This window comes from Dicentrarchus labrax, unplaced genomic scaffold (genome assembly GCF_905237075.1).
Source record: "Dicentrarchus labrax unplaced genomic scaffold, dlabrax2021, whole genome shotgun sequence".
NCBI classification, from domain to species: Eukaryota; Metazoa; Chordata; class Actinopteri; family Moronidae; genus Dicentrarchus; species Dicentrarchus labrax.
The window spans coordinates 26,851,136-26,869,894 of NW_026136720.1; the positions used below are offsets into that span (position 1 = coordinate 26,851,136).

An 18,759-nucleotide genomic window follows, 5' to 3' on the forward strand; every position below is an offset into this window, starting at 1 on the left:
ATTTTAAGTGACACTGATTTAATTTTGTCATTTCTATTTTTGTGAAAACCAAACACCTCTTAAAAATTACTTAATCAAGAATGTTTTTTAACTTACAAATTTGAGTTTAATTTTTTAATGTAATCTGTTTCAACAATTTCTGTAAGTTCAAATAACGCAGTGTACTTGCTCCAAATACTGGAGGTCCAGATGCAGGAGTTCATAAACTTATGATATGCATCTGATGATATGCATATAAAATGTAAATTCCTTTTTTTCAGGGTGATAGTATGGGATATGGGATTTGAAACTGATACCAATTTTAGAAGGGAAAAATTCACTAATTACCAATATGGCAGTCAATTTTTGAGCTGGAGTGTAAGAAGACCTTTTCTATGTGAATAGTGCACTCTCTGTCTCCGTGTCTCTCTCTCTCTGTCTCTCGCTCTCTCGCTGTGTGTCTCTCTCTCTCGCTCTCTCTCACTCACCCCAACTGGACGAGGCAAACGACCACCAACCCCAAGCCGTCGCCAAGTGCTTGCTCATGGTGGTACTGTTGGGTCTCTGTAAATAATGTTATAAGGAGTTCGATCTAGACCTGCTCTATTTGAAAAGTGTCCTGAGATAACTTCTGTTCTAAATTGGCGCTATACAAATAAAACTACATTGAATTGAATTGAATGTAACTCTGCAAAGGTACTTAGAAGCCTGCTTTTTTAAACAAATAACTTGCATATCAGATAACATACAATAACAATATGTCTGTAATAGGTCAATATCAGTCGACTTATATGTCGGTTGGGCTCTAGTAATAGTGTAGACAGTCCTTTTATGTACTTGGGAAGAAAGGAAAATTACTAGCAGAAAGCAGCAGGAATAGACCCCCATCTTTCTGATACAAGGCTACAGTACTGTGCCACATAGTACGCAGTACAGGGACTGCTGAGCCGGTCAGCGCTGGCTGGGGTATAGACTGTAAGCAGAAATAATGCTGTCAGTATTGGGTGTACTTGAATTATTGTTCAGGAAACTTAGAAATAAAGCCCTTATTTTGTAAAAATAAATAAAAGTGGGACCTCACTGTGGATCTTAAAAAGGTCTTGAAATCATTGTCATTGTGGAAGCGTGTTCTTCATGGCACCATAAATGTTTTATGTAGAACCATTTGAGCATGATGCTAGAGAACCTTAGTGAAAAGGGTTGCTTTTAGCAACATAAAAGGTTCTGCTATGGTACAAGCCTATAGAAAAATCTGCCCCTGCAACAAAAATCCCTTTTTGCTTCAGTATGCTGAGTTGGCTTTTTAATGTTTTTCCTAAATCAATTAGTGTTCTATGCATACAGTATATGAAAACCTCTACCCTGACATAAATTCATCTTGTTAGAGTGGGACCTGTGTGTTTTGGTGTGTGAATGAAACAGGGTCCCTTTCATCAGAGAACAGGACATTTCGTCTAATCCACTTAATCTGGGGAAAAATATGATAAAAACAATTTATTTTTGCATTCCCTGTGTTTAATAATAGTGCCCATTAATCAGCCTTCTATGGATGCAGCTTCTCCTCTGGCTCATTGGAGTTAACAGCTCATGGAAGCAATTCATTAAATTGATCCTATATTTTCGCAATCACATGGTTACCCGAGATGTTTTGTTTAGAGACTGAAACTAGGGGCGGATCTAGAGAGGTGGTAGCGGCCATCCTTAAAGCTGCAGTATTAAGAACTCTTTTCTTAACATCTGTAAAAGCATGTATTATCAGGAAAAAAGAATGAATTTAAAGATGCCGTTGGTCATTTTTACAAAAAAAAACTTTTTGTCATATTTGCTGAAACTTTCACTATATCCTGACAGTAGTATATGAGACAGATAATCTGTGAAAAAATCAGGTTCCTCTGGCTCCTCCTAGTGCTCCTAATGGCATTTGCAAGAATCTACCGGGCCTGAATGAAAACAATTCAATTCAATTTCAATTCAATTTTATTTGTATAGTGCCAATTCATAACAGAAGTTATCTCAGGACACTTTTCAAATAGAGCAGGTCTAGACCGAACTCCTTATAACATTGTTTACAGAGACCCAACAGTACCACCATGAGCAAGCACTTGGCGACAAGGGCAAGGAAAAACTGCCTGTTAAAAGGCAGAAACCTAGGACAGATCCTCCGGCTCTAGGTGGGTGGTCGTCTGTCTCGACCAGTTGGGGTGAGAGAGAGAGAGAGAGAGAGAGAGAGAGAGAGAGAGAGAGAGACGAAAACAACCAATCAGAGCTGAGAAAAATAGTGATTGTTGAGTTTGTCTTGTCTCATTCCCAGTTTCTATGGTTAGCTACAATTAAACTACAACTAGAACTATTTGGTTATGGCAATGGCTGTCAAAAATTTTGGGGCAAGCTAAAAAAAGTTCATGCCCCCTCACCCCAAACTTTTTAGCAATCAGCAACTAATACAAAAAAGAATCCAAGTTTATTTCAGTGAAATAAAGGTCAGCATGATAGCATTAACAAATTGTTTTCCCTACATACAGTAAATCATATTCCTTCATTTTTCACTCCATATGTTCCCCTGCAGTGGCTCTATGCTGAACCAGGGGGGGATTGCCACTACTACCACTGGGTTAAGATCACAGAAAGCTCAAGAATCATCCTGGTAGGAGATGGTAAATGGTAAATGGACTGTACTTATACAGCGCCTTTCTAGTCTTTTGACCACTCAATACACTGTACACTACATGCCACACTCACCCCGTTCACACACACTCATACACTGATGGCAGTGGCTGCCATGCAAGGTGCCAACTGTTCACCAGAATGGAAACTAATCATTCATACACACTCAAACACTGATGACCAGCAACGGGAGAAATTTGGGGTTCAGGATCTTGCTAAAGGACACTTTGACATGCAGCGAGAGGAGCCACCAACCTTCCAATTTGTGGACGATCTCTACGTCTGAGCCACAGCCACCCCATCACATGTAAACCCTGTGAGTCTATATACGCACCCCTAAACATGAACATACCACTTCCACTTTCACAAAGACCCACCCTACTCTGCCTCTGATTGGTTAGTGTTTGTTGCCTTGGTTGGTTGGGTTGGAGGTAGAATAGTGGTGGGTCTTTGCAGAAGTGGAAGTGGTATGTTCATGTTCAACAATAGAAGAAAGATTTATGTTGTGGTTAGGGTTGTGCTCAATTAGGGTACTGGCACTTTTTAAAAATCTAATTCAGGCACTGTGCAGCCCCCCATCCTGCTGGCTAGAATGACTTTACTATCATTTTGCCTGTTTAAATAACAGTTTCTGTTGCTTGTTAAAGTATTTTTCTGTTGTGGTGGTACAAAAATGATGGTAAATCTGAGGATAAATACAGTCAGTTTTCTGACATGAACTGCTAAACATACCTGGCCATAGTAAATTAATGTAAATCTTTAAATAGTCTAAAACCAACTGCAAAATGTACAGTTTTGTACACTGCCTGAGGGAAATGTAAATCATGTAAATCCAGTCTTTCCTTATTATGTTCAAACAGATTCTTTGTGTGCACAGAGCACAAACTAACCCACCCACCTGTGTAGATAATGAGATAAATTAAACGCAGTGTGCAGAGAAAGTACTGACAGCTGCTGATTCTGAGGACACAGGATGGACAGTATCTGAAACATAATGCATCAATGAATAAAACACCACAAAGTAAGTGGTAAATGGTGGTTTAAATATCCTCCATCACAGGGATCATACCGTTTATCCTGCTGTAAAATGATTTCTACGCAAGTTTTAGATACAATTATAGAAAATGTAAATCTGTTGGTTGTTTATTCTAAACATTCATTTGCAAGTGCATGTAAACTATCAAACACATTGCTCAAAGTGTTCAGAAACAGACAGTACAATTTGAGGGTCTATTTATTGTTTTAGAATGAATTGTTTCACCAAATTGGTTTATTTCTTTGATAATTACACTTTTTAAAGTGCAAATGACTGTCTTGAATGTCTTTTTTTCAGGAAAAACCATCATTTAACAGAAATAGTGCTGATACTTCCTGATAAACACTGCTGTCTTTTAAGACGTTTGTTGGTAACATTTTAGCCAGGTGCAATTCATACAGGCTCTAGCTCACTAAAGTGCTAATTCCACATTAGCATAGCGACGGGAAACATTCCCATATTTACATGCAAATATTCATGTACTTACATTATCAGGCACTTCCATATGATCAAGCACCAAGATATAGCTGAGCCTTAAAAAAATCCCAGTTTTCCAGATGTAATTACGATGTGGATGTTGACAGGAACTGGAACTGCCATGTAATACAAAGCTCTTCTTAGACCAGTGTCAAACTTTCTACAACTTGTACCACCTCAGAAAATATCAGGCTCTCCAAGTACCACCATTATGATCGAGGTTAAAATACAGCAGTGTAGGCCGACCGTGTTCAGCTACAGACAGTTCACACAGAGGCAGCTTTATTCCTAATAAGATTATTGTTGACTGATGTTGAATCCTGAATGGAACCGGTTCAAGAACCAGAGCTAATCACTAGTTCCAGTTAGGAGCCACAATTGCAGTGTTTTTGAACCATTGATTTTATCTACGCTTACTTACAATCACAGGCTGATATTGACACTAAATATTACAGGAAATGCAAAACTTTGTTTAATTTACATTTCTGGAAATGTTATTTTTTATTACTTTTTGTTATATTTTGAAATTATTTTATGTTTATTTATTTATTTATTTTATTTCATTTAAAGAAAAATATTTCAGAGATTCCTCCGCGTACCACTAGAAGCAGTACCACAGTTTGAGAACAAGTGTCCTAGATGAAATAATGTAAAACTCAAACTTGCATGCTAGCAGGCTAATGCTAAACTATCTTAACTAAAGCTAACACGATAACATGGTAATGCTAGCCCCTTTTAAAGGGCCAGTGTAACATTTAGACGGATATGTTTGCAGAAATTTAATATAGGTATAAGTATGTTTTTACTATTGTATTGCCCTTCATGGAGTCCCCATATGTCTACAGTAGCCCAGAAGAGACAAACCAAACACTGACTCTAGATAGGGGTGTTTGCATTTTTTTGCAAACACTGTAGTTTCTTCTTTGTGCGGGAGGGTGAAGTGAGGGAGTTGTCCTTTAAATCAAACTAGCGTGCTAACAGGCTAATTTAAGCTTCTACTCTCAATTACAATGAATGAAGCAAATCAAACAAATCATGTACTCTTCTCTTCTTCTTTAATCTATTATCGGCAACATCTTCCATCATCTTCCAGCCACCTATAGTCAGTTTTACAAATGTATCACTATGTAGCATGCTGGTAGCCTTACTGAGCAGTGGCCAGTAGTCATTCTGTTGGCTAGTAGTCATGTATTTTGCAATAAATTGCTAACCACTGAGGACCCACATTCACTCATCACTCACTGACATAATGACTGATCCATCCCAGACTGTACATCTACTGCATAGAACCAAAAATGACATGTGATTGTGTTAGAGAAACACAACACCACCTTACATTGACAGCTACAAAACATTCTCTCCAAAAGACAAACACAATATACACACACAAGGTCACCACAGAGGAAGAGAAACCCTCTTTTTCCTTTTACACACTGACAGCACAGAGACCCCCATTAATCTGAAAACATGAATAATTGAGTTAGTGAAAGCATTCCCAGGAGAGAGAGAGAGAGAATGACAGAGAGAGAGAGAGAGAGAGAGAGAGAGAGAAATCAGCACTGGGAACAACCCAGGGAACACCACTCCCAAAATGCATGTGCCTTTTCTCACACGCACACACACACGCACGCACGCACGCACACACACACACACACACACACACACACACACACACACACACTGAGCACGACTACATAGAGCAAGAAAATGCAAAGATAAAGATGGCTACCATTATTACTACAGCATTATAGATAGATAGATAGATAGATAGATAGATAGATAGATAGACAGACAGACAGACAGACAGACAGACAGATAGATAGATATACATTTTTTTCTATCATGTTGTTTTGATTTTCTCCATTTCCATCGTTTTCTCCTCGGGGATCCCTCTGTAGTCATGCAATTAGCTTCCTACTTCCTACCCTTCCCTCTATCCTTCATCCATCTCTCCTTTCCTTCTATCTCTCATCTTTCCGTCCCTGCATCCTGCTCTCTACCTTTTACTGTAGCTGTTTTTTACTGAGCATATATTCTGTAGGCACATGTATTGTTGTGTGTATGTAGAAATGCAAATGCTATGTAATTTCTGCATTATTTAATATGTATATGTATATGTGTGTGTGGTCCTTGGTAAGTGTTTATGTGTGTGTGTTCTTACCTGAGGCCTGGAGGAGGGGGGCTGTGTGTGTGTGCGTCGCGGCCGTGGTCGGGAGGCAGTGTAGTGCCTTAGAGTCTGTCCCTGGGTGGGTAGAGGCTCCATGGGAGAAGCGGGGGATCCAGAGCTGGGGAGGGGGCCTGGGCTGGGGCCGCAGCCGGGAAAGGGAGCCTCTCGTCTGGGTAAGCCTCCGCGGCTGGCAGCCTCCTCCTCTGGAGCTCGAGCGGAGATGGACTGACGGAGAGGGAGACTGGGAGGAGGAATGAACGATGCTCCTCTCGCTCCTGATATTGCTGCTGCAGCATCCACTGCCACCACCTCTCCCTCCCTCCGCCTCCACCCCCTCCGTCCCGGGGGGGAGGGGGACGGGGAGGTGGAAGGGGAATGGGCGGGGCTTGAGCCTGTGACTGACAGTGGGGTTGCTGTCGGCAACTGAGGGAGGCCACACCTTCCCCCTCCATCCTCTCCTCCCCTCTCTCTCTCTGCTCCTCTGTCCCTGGTCTGCTGTTCCCAGTCGGCATCCAGAAGACCTGAGAGTGAAGCAGTATGACTGATGAGAGGAGAGATGATGAAAGAGAGAAGGATGTAGGGAGGGAGGGAAATGTGGGAATCCAGCCCACGCAGTAAGCATGCTTTTTGCTGGAATGCACAGTATGTATGTAGGGCAGGCAGAGAAGGGAGATATGGGGAGAACATGGTAAAAAGGAGAAGGAGGGGGTGTCAAGAGACTAGGATGGAGGGGGAGGAGAGAAGGAAAGAGGGTGAACAAAGGGGGGGGGAGCAGAGCATACAAGAGAGAAATAATCAGTTAAGCATAGACATGCAGAGAGAAAAAAGAGAGGAAGCAGTAGCAGATGGATGCTGCAGCCATTCTGTACTGACACACAAAGATCACACACATACACAGACGCTATGGCAGACTATGGTAGAGTTAAACCTACATTGTTATTAATCTTTCAGTTACACAGTCCCCTGCTGGTCTGAATATTTCAGGGGCCTTTGAAATGTGAATTGATGGACACATTTTTAGAAATAAAATGCTCAAATTTAGATCCTTTATGAAGACAATCCATAACATATTGACCTAATTCTTTTTATGATCTACACAAGTGTACAGACACACAAAATGATGTTTGACAATGTATTATTTTGATGTATTATTAATTATTTTAAGGCTATCCTCTAACAAACAACAGGAGTGGGGGGTGGCGTGTCAGAACCCCAAATCTCCACCCTCCCCCTCCGCGTTTCCTCCTCTTCCTTCATCATCCCCTCCTCCATCTTCTCCCCCATCTCATGTCTCCCATGGTGAAAGTCACTGGTGTGAAAGTAAACAGGCCATGCTCCAATTAGCCAAACAGTGCTGCTGTCTGCCACAGAATGGCTCAGCATGGCACAGCACACATGGAGAATGACGGAATACATGTTAAGATTTATACCTGAGCTCAGATGACACATTGGATAGCTGTAATAGCAGAGCAGATTTAAATATGTTGTTGACAATGGAACACCATCATATTAATTCATCAACATCCAAATAATTTTTTCTTAAATAGTGTGACGTTTTATAAAGGACGCCACAACAAATGTTATTTTTCACACTATTACCAGTAAAACACCTGCAAAAAATATGATGTATGCACATTTTTCTATATAAAGATTATTTTTGTGCCTTTATTTGATAGGAGCAGCTGTGGTAAGGACTCAGCCTTGATACACGGGATGCACGCTCTACCAGGTGCTACCAGAGCACCCCAACAGTGCATTTCTCTGCAATGAAATTGCGAGAGGAAGTGAAAATTCTAAATTCCAGCGAGAATAAAGCCGCACTGGTTTTGAGGGTCAGTGTCAGACGTTTGCACATGTCTGCATGGTCTGCATCTGCACCACTGCAAACAAGGAAGTTTGTTCGGTGACGTATGACTCACTGTTTTCCATGGGAAATCACAATGATTGGTCAGCTTTACAGAAAAGTTGTTGGTGGTTTAAATAAAAAATGGTCCAATTTCCTTCCCACTAGTATTTTATGTTGGTGCTTTTTAACTCTAGATTTGAACCAGATGAAGGATTTCAGTCATCGGACATCTGGATGGAGTATGAAGTTATCAGAGAAACAAGCTGAGCTAACGTTAGCAGCAGCTCGGCTCGTAGCCCCTCCAGGACGTTCTTTGTCTGTCCAACAGTGTGGGAGAAGCAGTGATTTTTAAGGTGGAACTGCTTCATTCAGTGTGTTTAGTGGTTTTAATCAGCGGGTCTGTTTGTGTTGGAGAGGAGGAGTCCTCTGTGGATAGTTGGGCTCCCGGTAGAAACCTCCTGAACCATGAACACTGAAGGAATCCTAACCGGGAGAAGCTGACTGCAATGACAGCAATGGTGGCATCATCCCACAGTACTTCCCAACCAATCCTTTTTTGTTATAGTTTGGTGTGAGAGACCCCCTAGCAGCAGAAATTACATATTTTACATTAAAGGTCCAGTGTGTAGGATTTAGAAGCATCTAGTGGTAAAGTTGCAGATTGCAACCAGTTGTGTTTAGGAGAAACTATAGTGGTCTATTGAAAGAGCCTATCTACAATCAGTGTTTGGTTTGTCTGTTCTGGGCTACTGTAGAAACATGGCGGTTCAACATGGTGGACCCTGTAGAGGAGGACCCTCAATTGAGATTCAGAGAGACAAAGAGGGACATTACAGTAACAGCAGCTGTATCTTACTCTTAATTGAAGGGGCAGGCCTCAGGCTCTTGCAGTGGAAACTATTTCTCCAGAATGCTGGACTGTACTGGTGATGGAAAGAGTCAGAGTAAGAGGATGAAGAAAAATACAACACATAAGTTAAAAACAGAATGAGCGGATGGATAGATGGCTGTGTGTATCTTACGTCATCAGTTGGGAAGTCGCTGTCGGCCAGTCGGAGCTCTGGGATTCTCAGAGCGAGCCATGAATTTTCTTTTATAAGGCAATCCTAAACAGTAAATAAAGAACATATTGAACATATTTACACACAGTGTATGAATGATCAATAATAAAGCTGTAATTATAATGATGAGTAATAATTGCAGCTGGTGTTTTCAAGGTTTAACAGTATTTAAGCAGTGCCATCTTATATAGAGTGACATTAAGAAGAAGCATTGGATTTATTGGAAGTAGAGTTGAGTAGCTGATGATCAATTGATTAGTTGTCAACTATTAAATTAATCACCAACTATTCTGATAATTGATTAATCGTTTTGAGTCCTTTTGAAGAACAAAATGTCCAAATTCTCTGAATTCTTCTTCTGAATTGAATGTTCCTCACTGTTGCACTTACCAACCGAGGTCAGTAGAAGTTATATAGAAATTAATGGGTCATTAAATGAAAATACAGCCGAAAAACTGTCACATAACAGTGTCTATTTTACCATAGAATAAATATAAAATACAGCGCAGTATTCAGCATAACACTAAACTTACACACACACACACACACACACACACACACACACACACACACACACACACACACACACACACGTATAAATAAAACACAACACAGACACACTTACCATTTTGTTCTGTGCCATTGTCAGATCCTGTAGTACCTGGTCTATGATGCTCTCCGCCAGAGAGACGCTCAGTGTTTGTCTCAGTTCACTGGATGGATGTAAAAAAAAGAACAGAGGAAATACTGAACATGAGTTCGACTGGGGGCAATGACTTATGCAGGGGTCGCAGGAAGTATGTGTCTCAGCTTCCCAGTCATTCCCAATTTATGCAGTTCCACCACTGTTTATCAACCCCAGTATGCAGAAATATCCAAATACACTAGGCGAAAATAATACTGTATGTTTTTCGCAACTGCATGGAATTAGCTCATGGGTACCCTTAGAACCCATTTTCATTTAGATATCTTGAGGTCAGAGGTCAAGGGATCCCTTTAAAAATGGCCATGTCAGTTTTTCCATCACTTAACTTTGGAGCGTTGTTTAGCCCCCTTCCTCACATGCCATGTTAGCATGGTTGGTACCAACAGATATGGTAGGTCATCTGGTGTCACTCTATTTTCACTATTCAGAATCTTAGAATACAAAGGTCCAGGGACATGCTCCACCGGGGAGTTATATGCACTATTTTTCAAGCCAACTGAGATAATACACTGCGTGCACAATTATTAGGCAAGTAAGCATCTCATCTTATTTTCATGCATCTAATGCATGCATGTATTTTCCAACTCCAAGCTATATAAACTTGAATGCAAATTGAATTAAAGTATTATCAGGTGCTGTGTATTTATGTAATGAGGGAGGGTGTGGCCTAAAGTGATGATGTGCATAATTATTAGGCAGCTTCTTTACCTCAGACAAAATGGGCCAAAAAAGAGATTTAACAGACTGAAAGGTCAAAAATTGTAAAATGCCTTTCAGAGGGACGCAGCACTCTTGAAGTAGCTATGGTATTGAGGCGTGATCACTGAAAATCAAAGGTTTTGTTTGCAAATAGTCAACAGGATTGCAAGAAACGTGTGGAGAAAAAAAAGCACAAATTAACTGCTAAAGACTTGAGAAGAATTAAACGTGAAGATACCAGGAACTCATTAACCTCCAATACTGCCATATTCCAGAAATGAAACCTACTTGGAGTGTCCAGAAGTACAAGGTGCTCGGTGCTCAGAGACATGGCCCAGGTAAGGAAGGCTAAAACACTACCACCACTGAACAAGACCCATAAGTTGAAACGTCAAGACTGGGCCAAGAGATATCTGAAGACAGATGGTTTTTATGGATGGATGAAAATGAGAGTGACTCTTGATGGACCAGATGGATGTGCCTGTGGCTGGATCACTAATGGGCACAGCGCTTCACTTCGAGTCAGATGCCAGCAAGGTGGAGGTGGCGTACTGGTATGGGCTGCTATTATCAAGGATGAGCTAGTTGGACCTTTTCGGGTTGAAGATGGACTTAAAATCAACTCCCAAACTTACTGCCAATTTTTAGAAGATACTGTCTTCAAGCAGTGGTACAGGAAAAAGTCTACATCATTCAAGATGGCCATGATTTTGCATTTAAAGTCCCTGTCTTCTGTTATTGTTTTTTTGCAGGAGACCCATATCCAACCTTCAGAGCAGAGGCGTTTAAGATCTGTGTGGATGTCTCAGGTGTACCAGTCCACCTTTTCCTCCAAGGCGAGGGGGTTGCCATACATGTTCACAGAACCGTTCCATTTGTATTCAAAACGCAGACTACCGATCCAGGTGGGAGGTTCATACTTGTCACGGGTACGGTCAACTCAGTCCCTTTAGTTTTCTTAAACATTTACGCCCCCAATTTCAATAGCCCCGATTTTTTCTGTAAAATATTCAACCTTTTGATTTTGATCCGCTATTGGATAGGTCCTCCTCGTCCGTGGCCCCATTATTGAAATCTGTCTCTGTACTCAATAACCTTACCAAATCTCTGGCACCAGCACCCCTTAGAAAGACAATATTCTTTTTTCTCCCCGTGCATGGCAGTTTCACTAGAATTATATGCTGGTTGACTCTAGACTTATTTCAAATGTAATAAGTTCAATTTACCATAGTATCTTAGTTTCGGACCATGCACCCCTCTCATTGGTGATTGACTTCAAACTTTATGCCCCTCAATATAATTGGAAATTTAACCCCTCTCTATATTTAGATGACACGTTCAGTGGCTACATATCAACCAAGATTGCAGATTTTCTGCTCATTAACGACAATGGCGCTTTCTCAGATTCTAGTTTGTGGGAGTCCTTTAAAGTCGTTATAAGAGGACACATCATCTCGTATCAGTCGTCTTGCAAAAGGGCCAGGCTCAATCGTCGCACTGATATTGAGGCTGAACTTGCTGAACTGGAGGAGGATTATCGAAACACAGGTTCTAAAGACACACTTAGATCTATTTTGAAAGTGAAATATGAATACAAACATATTCTGGGCAAGCAGGTTGGGAATTATATTCGTAGACTAAAGCAGAAGCACTTTGAACTGGGGGAGAAGGCCGATAAATTGCTCGCTAGGCAACTGAAGGGCGTCATATCTGATAGGGCAATACATAAAATTTCCTCATCCACTGGTTACTATTAACTGATCACAAGCAGATCAATGACAGATTTTTTTTTTCATGTATGTATTTTTTTGGCCTTTTATTACCTTTTTATTGATAGTGACAGCTGAAAATAGACAGGAAAGGGGGGTAGAGAAAGGGGATGACACGCAGCAAAGGGCTGCAGGTCAGATTCGAACCCTGGGCCGCTGCAGCAACTCCATTCATGGTCGCTAGCTCTAGGTGGGCTAACCGGGCGCCCAATTACAGATTTTTTAGCTTTTACAGCCAGCTATATACTTCCAGATCTACTGCCACGGATACAGACATTGCCAATTTTCTCCATACTTTAGACATTCCAGTCCTTTCTGAGCCCGCAGGACTGGAATTGGACTCTGACTTTACACTGAAGGAGATCAGAAATGCTATTTGTTCTTTTCCCAGCGGCAAAGCATGAGGTCCAGATGGATTTGGGATAGAATTTTACAAGACACACATTGACGTTATCGCCCCCCTCTTGCTTCGGATGGATAATTGCTCAGTGAAAAACTATACCTTCCCTCATACCCTCTATGACGCCCATATCTGTGTCCTCTTAAAAAAGGACAGAGACGAAACAAGTGTCTCATCGTATCGTCCCCTAAGTCTGCTTAACTCTGACCAAAAAGTTATTGCAAAAGTCCTGACCAACCGGTTAAACAAATATATTGACACATATATATATATATACTTCATCAGTTAACTTCAATCATTTCTTCATCGAAACCATCAACCTGTCTGTTAGACCCCATCCCAACTAGGCTGCTTAAAGAAGTCGTACCCTTAATTGGCACTTCTTTACTGGATATGATCAATCTTTCTTTATTGTCAGGATATGTTCCACAGTCCTTTAAAGTAGCTATAATTAAACCCCTTCTTAAAAAGTTCACTCTTGACCCAGGGTTTTAGGCAACTATAGACCGATCTCTAACCTCCCGTTCCTCTCTAAGATTCTGGAGAAAGTAGTCGCCAAACATTTGTGTGACTTTCTAGATAACAATAGCTTATTTGAGGATTTTCAGCACAGAGACAGCTCTGGTTAAAGTTAATAATGACCTTTTGATTGCTTGCGACAATGGAATTGTCTCTGTACTTGTATTATTAGGTCTTGCATTTGACACCATTGACCATGATATTCTTTTACAGAGACTTAAGCATCAAATTGGCATTAAAGGAACCGCACTAAGCTGGTTTAGATCATACTTATCAGATCGTTCTCAGTTTGTACTTGATGAATCCTCCATAAATACTACAGTTAGTCATGGAGTTCCACAAGGTTCTGTACTTGGACCAATACTATTTACTTTATATATGCCTCCTTTAGGCAACCTTATTAGGAATCACTCCATTAACTTTCACTGTTATGCAGATGATACGCAGTTATATCTATCAATCAAGCCCGATAAAATTAATCAATTATCTAAATTACAAACATGTCTTAAGGACATAAAAACTTGGAGGAGCTGCAATTTTCTGATGTTAAACTCAGAAAAAAAAACGAAATTCTTGTACTTGGGCCCAAAAACCTCAGAGACTCACTGTCTAAAGATATAGTTATTCTAGATGGCATTACCTTGGCCTCTAGCACCGCTGTCAGGAAGCTTGGAGTTATCTTTGATCAGGACATGTCATTTAATTCCCATATAAAGCAAACCTCTAGGACTGCCTTTTTTCAATTCAGAAAAACTAATCCATGCATTTGTTACTCCTAGGCTGGATTACTGTAATTCCTTATTATCAGGTTGCCCCAATAAGTCCATTAAGACGCTTCAATTAATTCAGAACGCTGCAGCACGAGTACTGACAGGAACTAAGAAAAGAGATCATATCTCTCCTGTACTAGCTTCTCTGTACTGGCTTTCTCCCAACTGACTCCCTGTAAAATTAAGAATAGAATTAAAAATCCTCCTCACCTGCAAAGCTCTTCATGGTCAGGCCCCTTCATATCTTAAAGAGCTCACAGTACCCTATTACCCCTCTAGAACACTACGTTCTCTGAATGCTGGGCTACTTGTGGTTCCTATAGTCTCTAAAAGTAGAACAGGAGCCAGAGCCTTCAGTTACCAAGCTCCTCTCCTGTGGAACCAGCTTACAGTTGTGGTTCGGGAGGCAGACACCCTCACCACATTTCAGAGTAGACTTAAGACATTCCTCTTTGATAAAGCTTATAGTTAGGGCTGGCTCAGGTGAGTCCTGAACCATCCCTTAGTTATGCTGTTATAGGCCTAGACTATCAGGGGATTTCCGCTGATGCACTGAGCTCCTCTCTTCCTCTCTTTCTCTTTCTGCACTCATTGATGTCCCATTAATGCATGTTACTAACTTCACTTCTTGTGCTTTCTCGTCTTGCAGGTTCTCATGGATCCTGGTGGAGCCTCCTGCCATGGTCCTGCTTGACTGCCATTGCTAATATTACTGATATTATTGTTATTATTATTATTACTATTATTATTACTGCGGTAACTGTTGTTGCTGTGGTCGCTGCTCGTTGTCCCCCATCGTTGTTGTTGTCGTCGTCGTCTTCTTCATATTCATCATCATCAGTCACTACTATTAGTGTAGTTGTTGCTACTATTGTTGCTGTGCACCTCTGTCTGTCTGTCTGTCTCTCTGTCTGTCTGTCTCTGTCTCTCTCTCTCTCTCTCTCTCTCTCTCTCTCTCTCTCTCTCTGTCACCCCAACTGGTCAAGGCAGACAACCACCCACCTAGAGCCGAAGGGTCTGTCCTAGGTTTCTGCCTCTTAAAAAGGTAGTTTTTTTCCTTGCCCCCGTCGCCAAGTGCTTGCTCATGGTGGTACTGTTGGGTCTCTGTAAATAGTTTTTCGGTCCGATAACTTATGTTATGAATTGGCGCTATACAAATAAAATTGAATTGAATTGAATTGAATATTCATCGTGATCACTCAGGTTACATCCCTGATAGATTTTCCTTCTCAAACACAAGGTGTTTGCTAAATTTAATGTATTCAACTAAATTGCCCCACTCCGCTGTGATCTCACTAGATGCCCAGCCGGCTTTTAACCAGGTAGAGTGGAGATACACGTTTGCTGCTCTTGACAAATTTGGTTTTGGGTCGAAATTTATGAATATTAAAGATGTTTTATGCTGGTCCCCAATCTTCTGTTCTAACCAATCACGAAAGATCCCCCCCCGTTCCTGTTGTACCGCGGCACCAGGCAGGGCTGCTGCCTCTCTCCAATGCTTTTTGCATTAGCCCTTGAGCCGCTGGCCATAGCCATCAGAGCCAACCCCCAAATCTCTGGTATAAGGTGCGGCACATCCGAGTGTACCATCGGTCTGTACGCAGATGATGTAATTCTGACTCTTTCAGATGTAAAAACATTACTTTCACCCCTTCTTAACCTGATAGATGGCTTTGGGCGATTCTCTGGGTTTACTGTAAACTGGGGGAAATCGTTTGTTATGCCTCTGTCTAACGGTCTTGACTCCAGTTTTCTTCTCAATTTGCCCTTCAGAGTTTCCCATGACCACTTTTCATATCTGGGGATTAACATCCCCAGAAATCAAAAACTTATTTTTAAACTTAATTATATGGATCTGATTGACAGGCTCAAGTGTATGATAGATAAATGGAAACTTCTCCCCCTTTCATTGATTGGCTGTGTCAACATTGTTAAAATGGTCGTGCTCCCTAAATGTAATGTGTAATGTATTTCAGAATGTGCCCATCTTCCTCACCTTTTCCTTTTTCAAGATGTTAGACTCTATTATCATGTCCTTCGTCTGGGCCTCCAAGCCCCCCGTATTTCAAAGGCCCACTTACAGTAGCCCACTGAGGAGGGTGGTTTAGGCCTGCCTGTCCTTCGGCATAACTACTGGGCCTGTAACGCCAGAGCATGGGTTTTCTGGAATCAGTCCATGGCTGGGGGTGCAGAGGAGTGCGGGCTCAGCCTTAGATGGCTTGACATTGAGCTTAGTAATGCTGTATCACTTACTGGTGCCTCCTTGTCAGCCATTCTGTTTTCAAAACCTGATATTAAAATTAAATCACTATGCAATAATTTTAGCAACTCAAGGGGAATTCTGAACCTCCTAGAAATGTCAATTCATGCTCCCGTATGTCAGAACCCCTGTTTTAAGCCTGGTTTGATGGATGCTGTCTTTAAGCACTGGTCAGATAAAGGTTTAACTACTATCAGGGATCTCCACATTGATAATCATTTTGCTTCTTTTGCCCAGCTCCAGGCAAAGTTCAAACTCCCTACAAGTCAAGCAATCATTTTCTCGCCTAGATGCGACCCCCCTACAACATGTCTTTTATGATATTATTACCAGACCTCCCACCTCCAAACATTTGATCTCTCGGTTTGTTAACCTCTTCACTATGGCAACCCCCTCTCTCCATATTAAAGAGGCGTGGATCAAGGACACTGGTGAAGTAATCTCTGACGAGCTATGGGCGAAAGGGTTAAATAGGATAAAAGCATGCTCTATTAATGCTCGACTTCAGCTCATTCAGTTTAAAGTAGTTCATAGGTTGCACTATTCCAAGACTAAACTGAATAGACTTTTTCCTGCTATCTCTCCCACTTGTGATGAATGCAAACCAGCTGATGGAACTCTTGGGCATCTTTTCTGGTCCTGCTCTAAGCTCACAAGTTTCTGGGTTGACATTTTCAGTTTGTACAGTGCTGTTTATAATAGACAACTGGTTCCTGACTGTCTCTTACTGATACTGGGCTGCTCCAACGGTTCTTTGGCTCTTCCATCCGCTTTACAACAAGCCCTCATGTTTGGTATGGCGATTGCAAAATGGGTCATCCTAAAGGAGTGGAAGTCAGCTTCCCCTCCTTGCTTCAAGAGGTGGCTAAATGATATGGTTTCCTGTTTACACCTTGAAGAAGTTCGGTTTTCTATGTCTAACTCCCAAGATAAGTTTAAGAAGATCTGGGGCCCTTTCATAGAATACATCAGGAAGGATAGACCACAAACTGGGACCTAAATGCACTGCACAGTTTTATTTAAAAAAGTTTTTTTTTTTTTAACTTGTGTTAGTTATACATACTGAGACTTTGCCATTCCCCTCCGGCTCAGGCCTCCTGGACTAAATCTGTGTGAATAGACATTCTGGGACATCTGTTCAGTGAATCGACATGTATTATTATACATTTTCTTTTCTATGTAATGAGTAATTGCTGGCTGCATGTTTTTTTTTTTGTCTGGTTTCCTGTCTTTTTTTTTTTGTATTGTGTGTGCCTGTATGTATAAACATTTGCATAAATAAAATTTACAAGAAAAAAAGAAGGCCATGATTTTTATGCAGGACAATGCTCCATCACATGCATCCAAGTACTCCACTGTGTGGCCTCCTCACCTGACCTAAACCCTATTGAGAACTTGTGGGCCCTTCTTAAATGTGTGATTTACAGTGAGGGAAGACAATACAACTCTTTGAACATTTAGGAGGCTATGGTTGCTGCTGCAAAAAAAATTGATCAACAGATCAGGAAACTAACAGACTCCATGGGTGGAAGGCTCATGACAGTTATTAAAAAGAAGGGTGGCTATATTGGTCACTATTATATTTGTTGAAATGTCAGACGTCTTTATTTGTAAATTTCAAGTTCTTAATTAATTATTCTCACTCTAATAAATGAAAATAAACAAGTGAAATGGGAAAAATTTTGTTTTTCATTTAGTTGCCTCATAATTGTGCACACATAGATATTCTCCTGAGAAAGCCAAAACTCACTTTTCCTTTATTTAATACTCAGGTTTGAGATTTATTAACATGTTGGATTGACTGAGAGCATTTGTTCAAAAATAAAATTAATTCACAGGAATACAACTTGCCTAATAATTGTGTACGCAGTGTAGAATGCCTATATTCTGCCCCTTATTTTGGAAAAACATGATAGTTGCAGAGGAAAAAAGTCATCCTGTAGATCCCACATCCTATTTTGTATCTAATTGTTCCCCAACATCATTCTGAAAACCAGAACACCACAAATGTTGAGGATGACTCATTTTCATTCCTCCCACCTAAAAAAAGGTAAAAATAGTGCAGGTTGAGTGGAGTAGTGAGGTCCTCATGAAAAAGATAGTTGGCTAGCTAGGTGATACATCTGAATGAAACATGACACACACAAGACAACAACCCCCCATGAAAATGTTAGGGCGGATCTATAATACATAGTAATATTTTCCCAGTAACAGAACTTTTGTTCAATTGATTTTCCAGGCTAGTCAGAGAGACTGAAGGGAAACGACACAAGTCATTGTTTTGGAAGTCATAAGTAAGTCTCAAGTCTTTGCACTCAAGTCCGGAGTCAAGTCCCAAGCTTTGAGTTCTGAATCCAAATTAAGTCATAATCTGACTATAGTGTAGTTTTTGTACACGTACAAATT

General features: G+C 40.9%; 1 protein-coding gene across 2 annotated transcripts in view; it reads right to left on the reverse strand.

The window, feature by feature from the left end:
- Positions 1-18,759, reverse strand: part of carmil2 (capping protein regulator and myosin 1 linker 2) — a 70,540-nt gene that overhangs the window by 24,761 nt on the left and 27,020 nt on the right. For both annotated transcript variants that reach the window (XM_051383126.1, XM_051383125.1), the window contains exons 28-31: positions 9,856-9,943; positions 9,192-9,275; positions 9,026-9,092; positions 6,318-6,844 (exon numbers count right to left, since the gene is read on the reverse strand). In XM_051383126.1, coding sequence (XP_051239086.1) covers positions 6,318-6,844; positions 9,026-9,092; positions 9,192-9,275; positions 9,856-9,943 — 766 coding nt within the window. The remainder of the gene's footprint in view (positions 1-6,317; positions 6,845-9,025; positions 9,093-9,191; positions 9,276-9,855; positions 9,944-18,759) is intronic.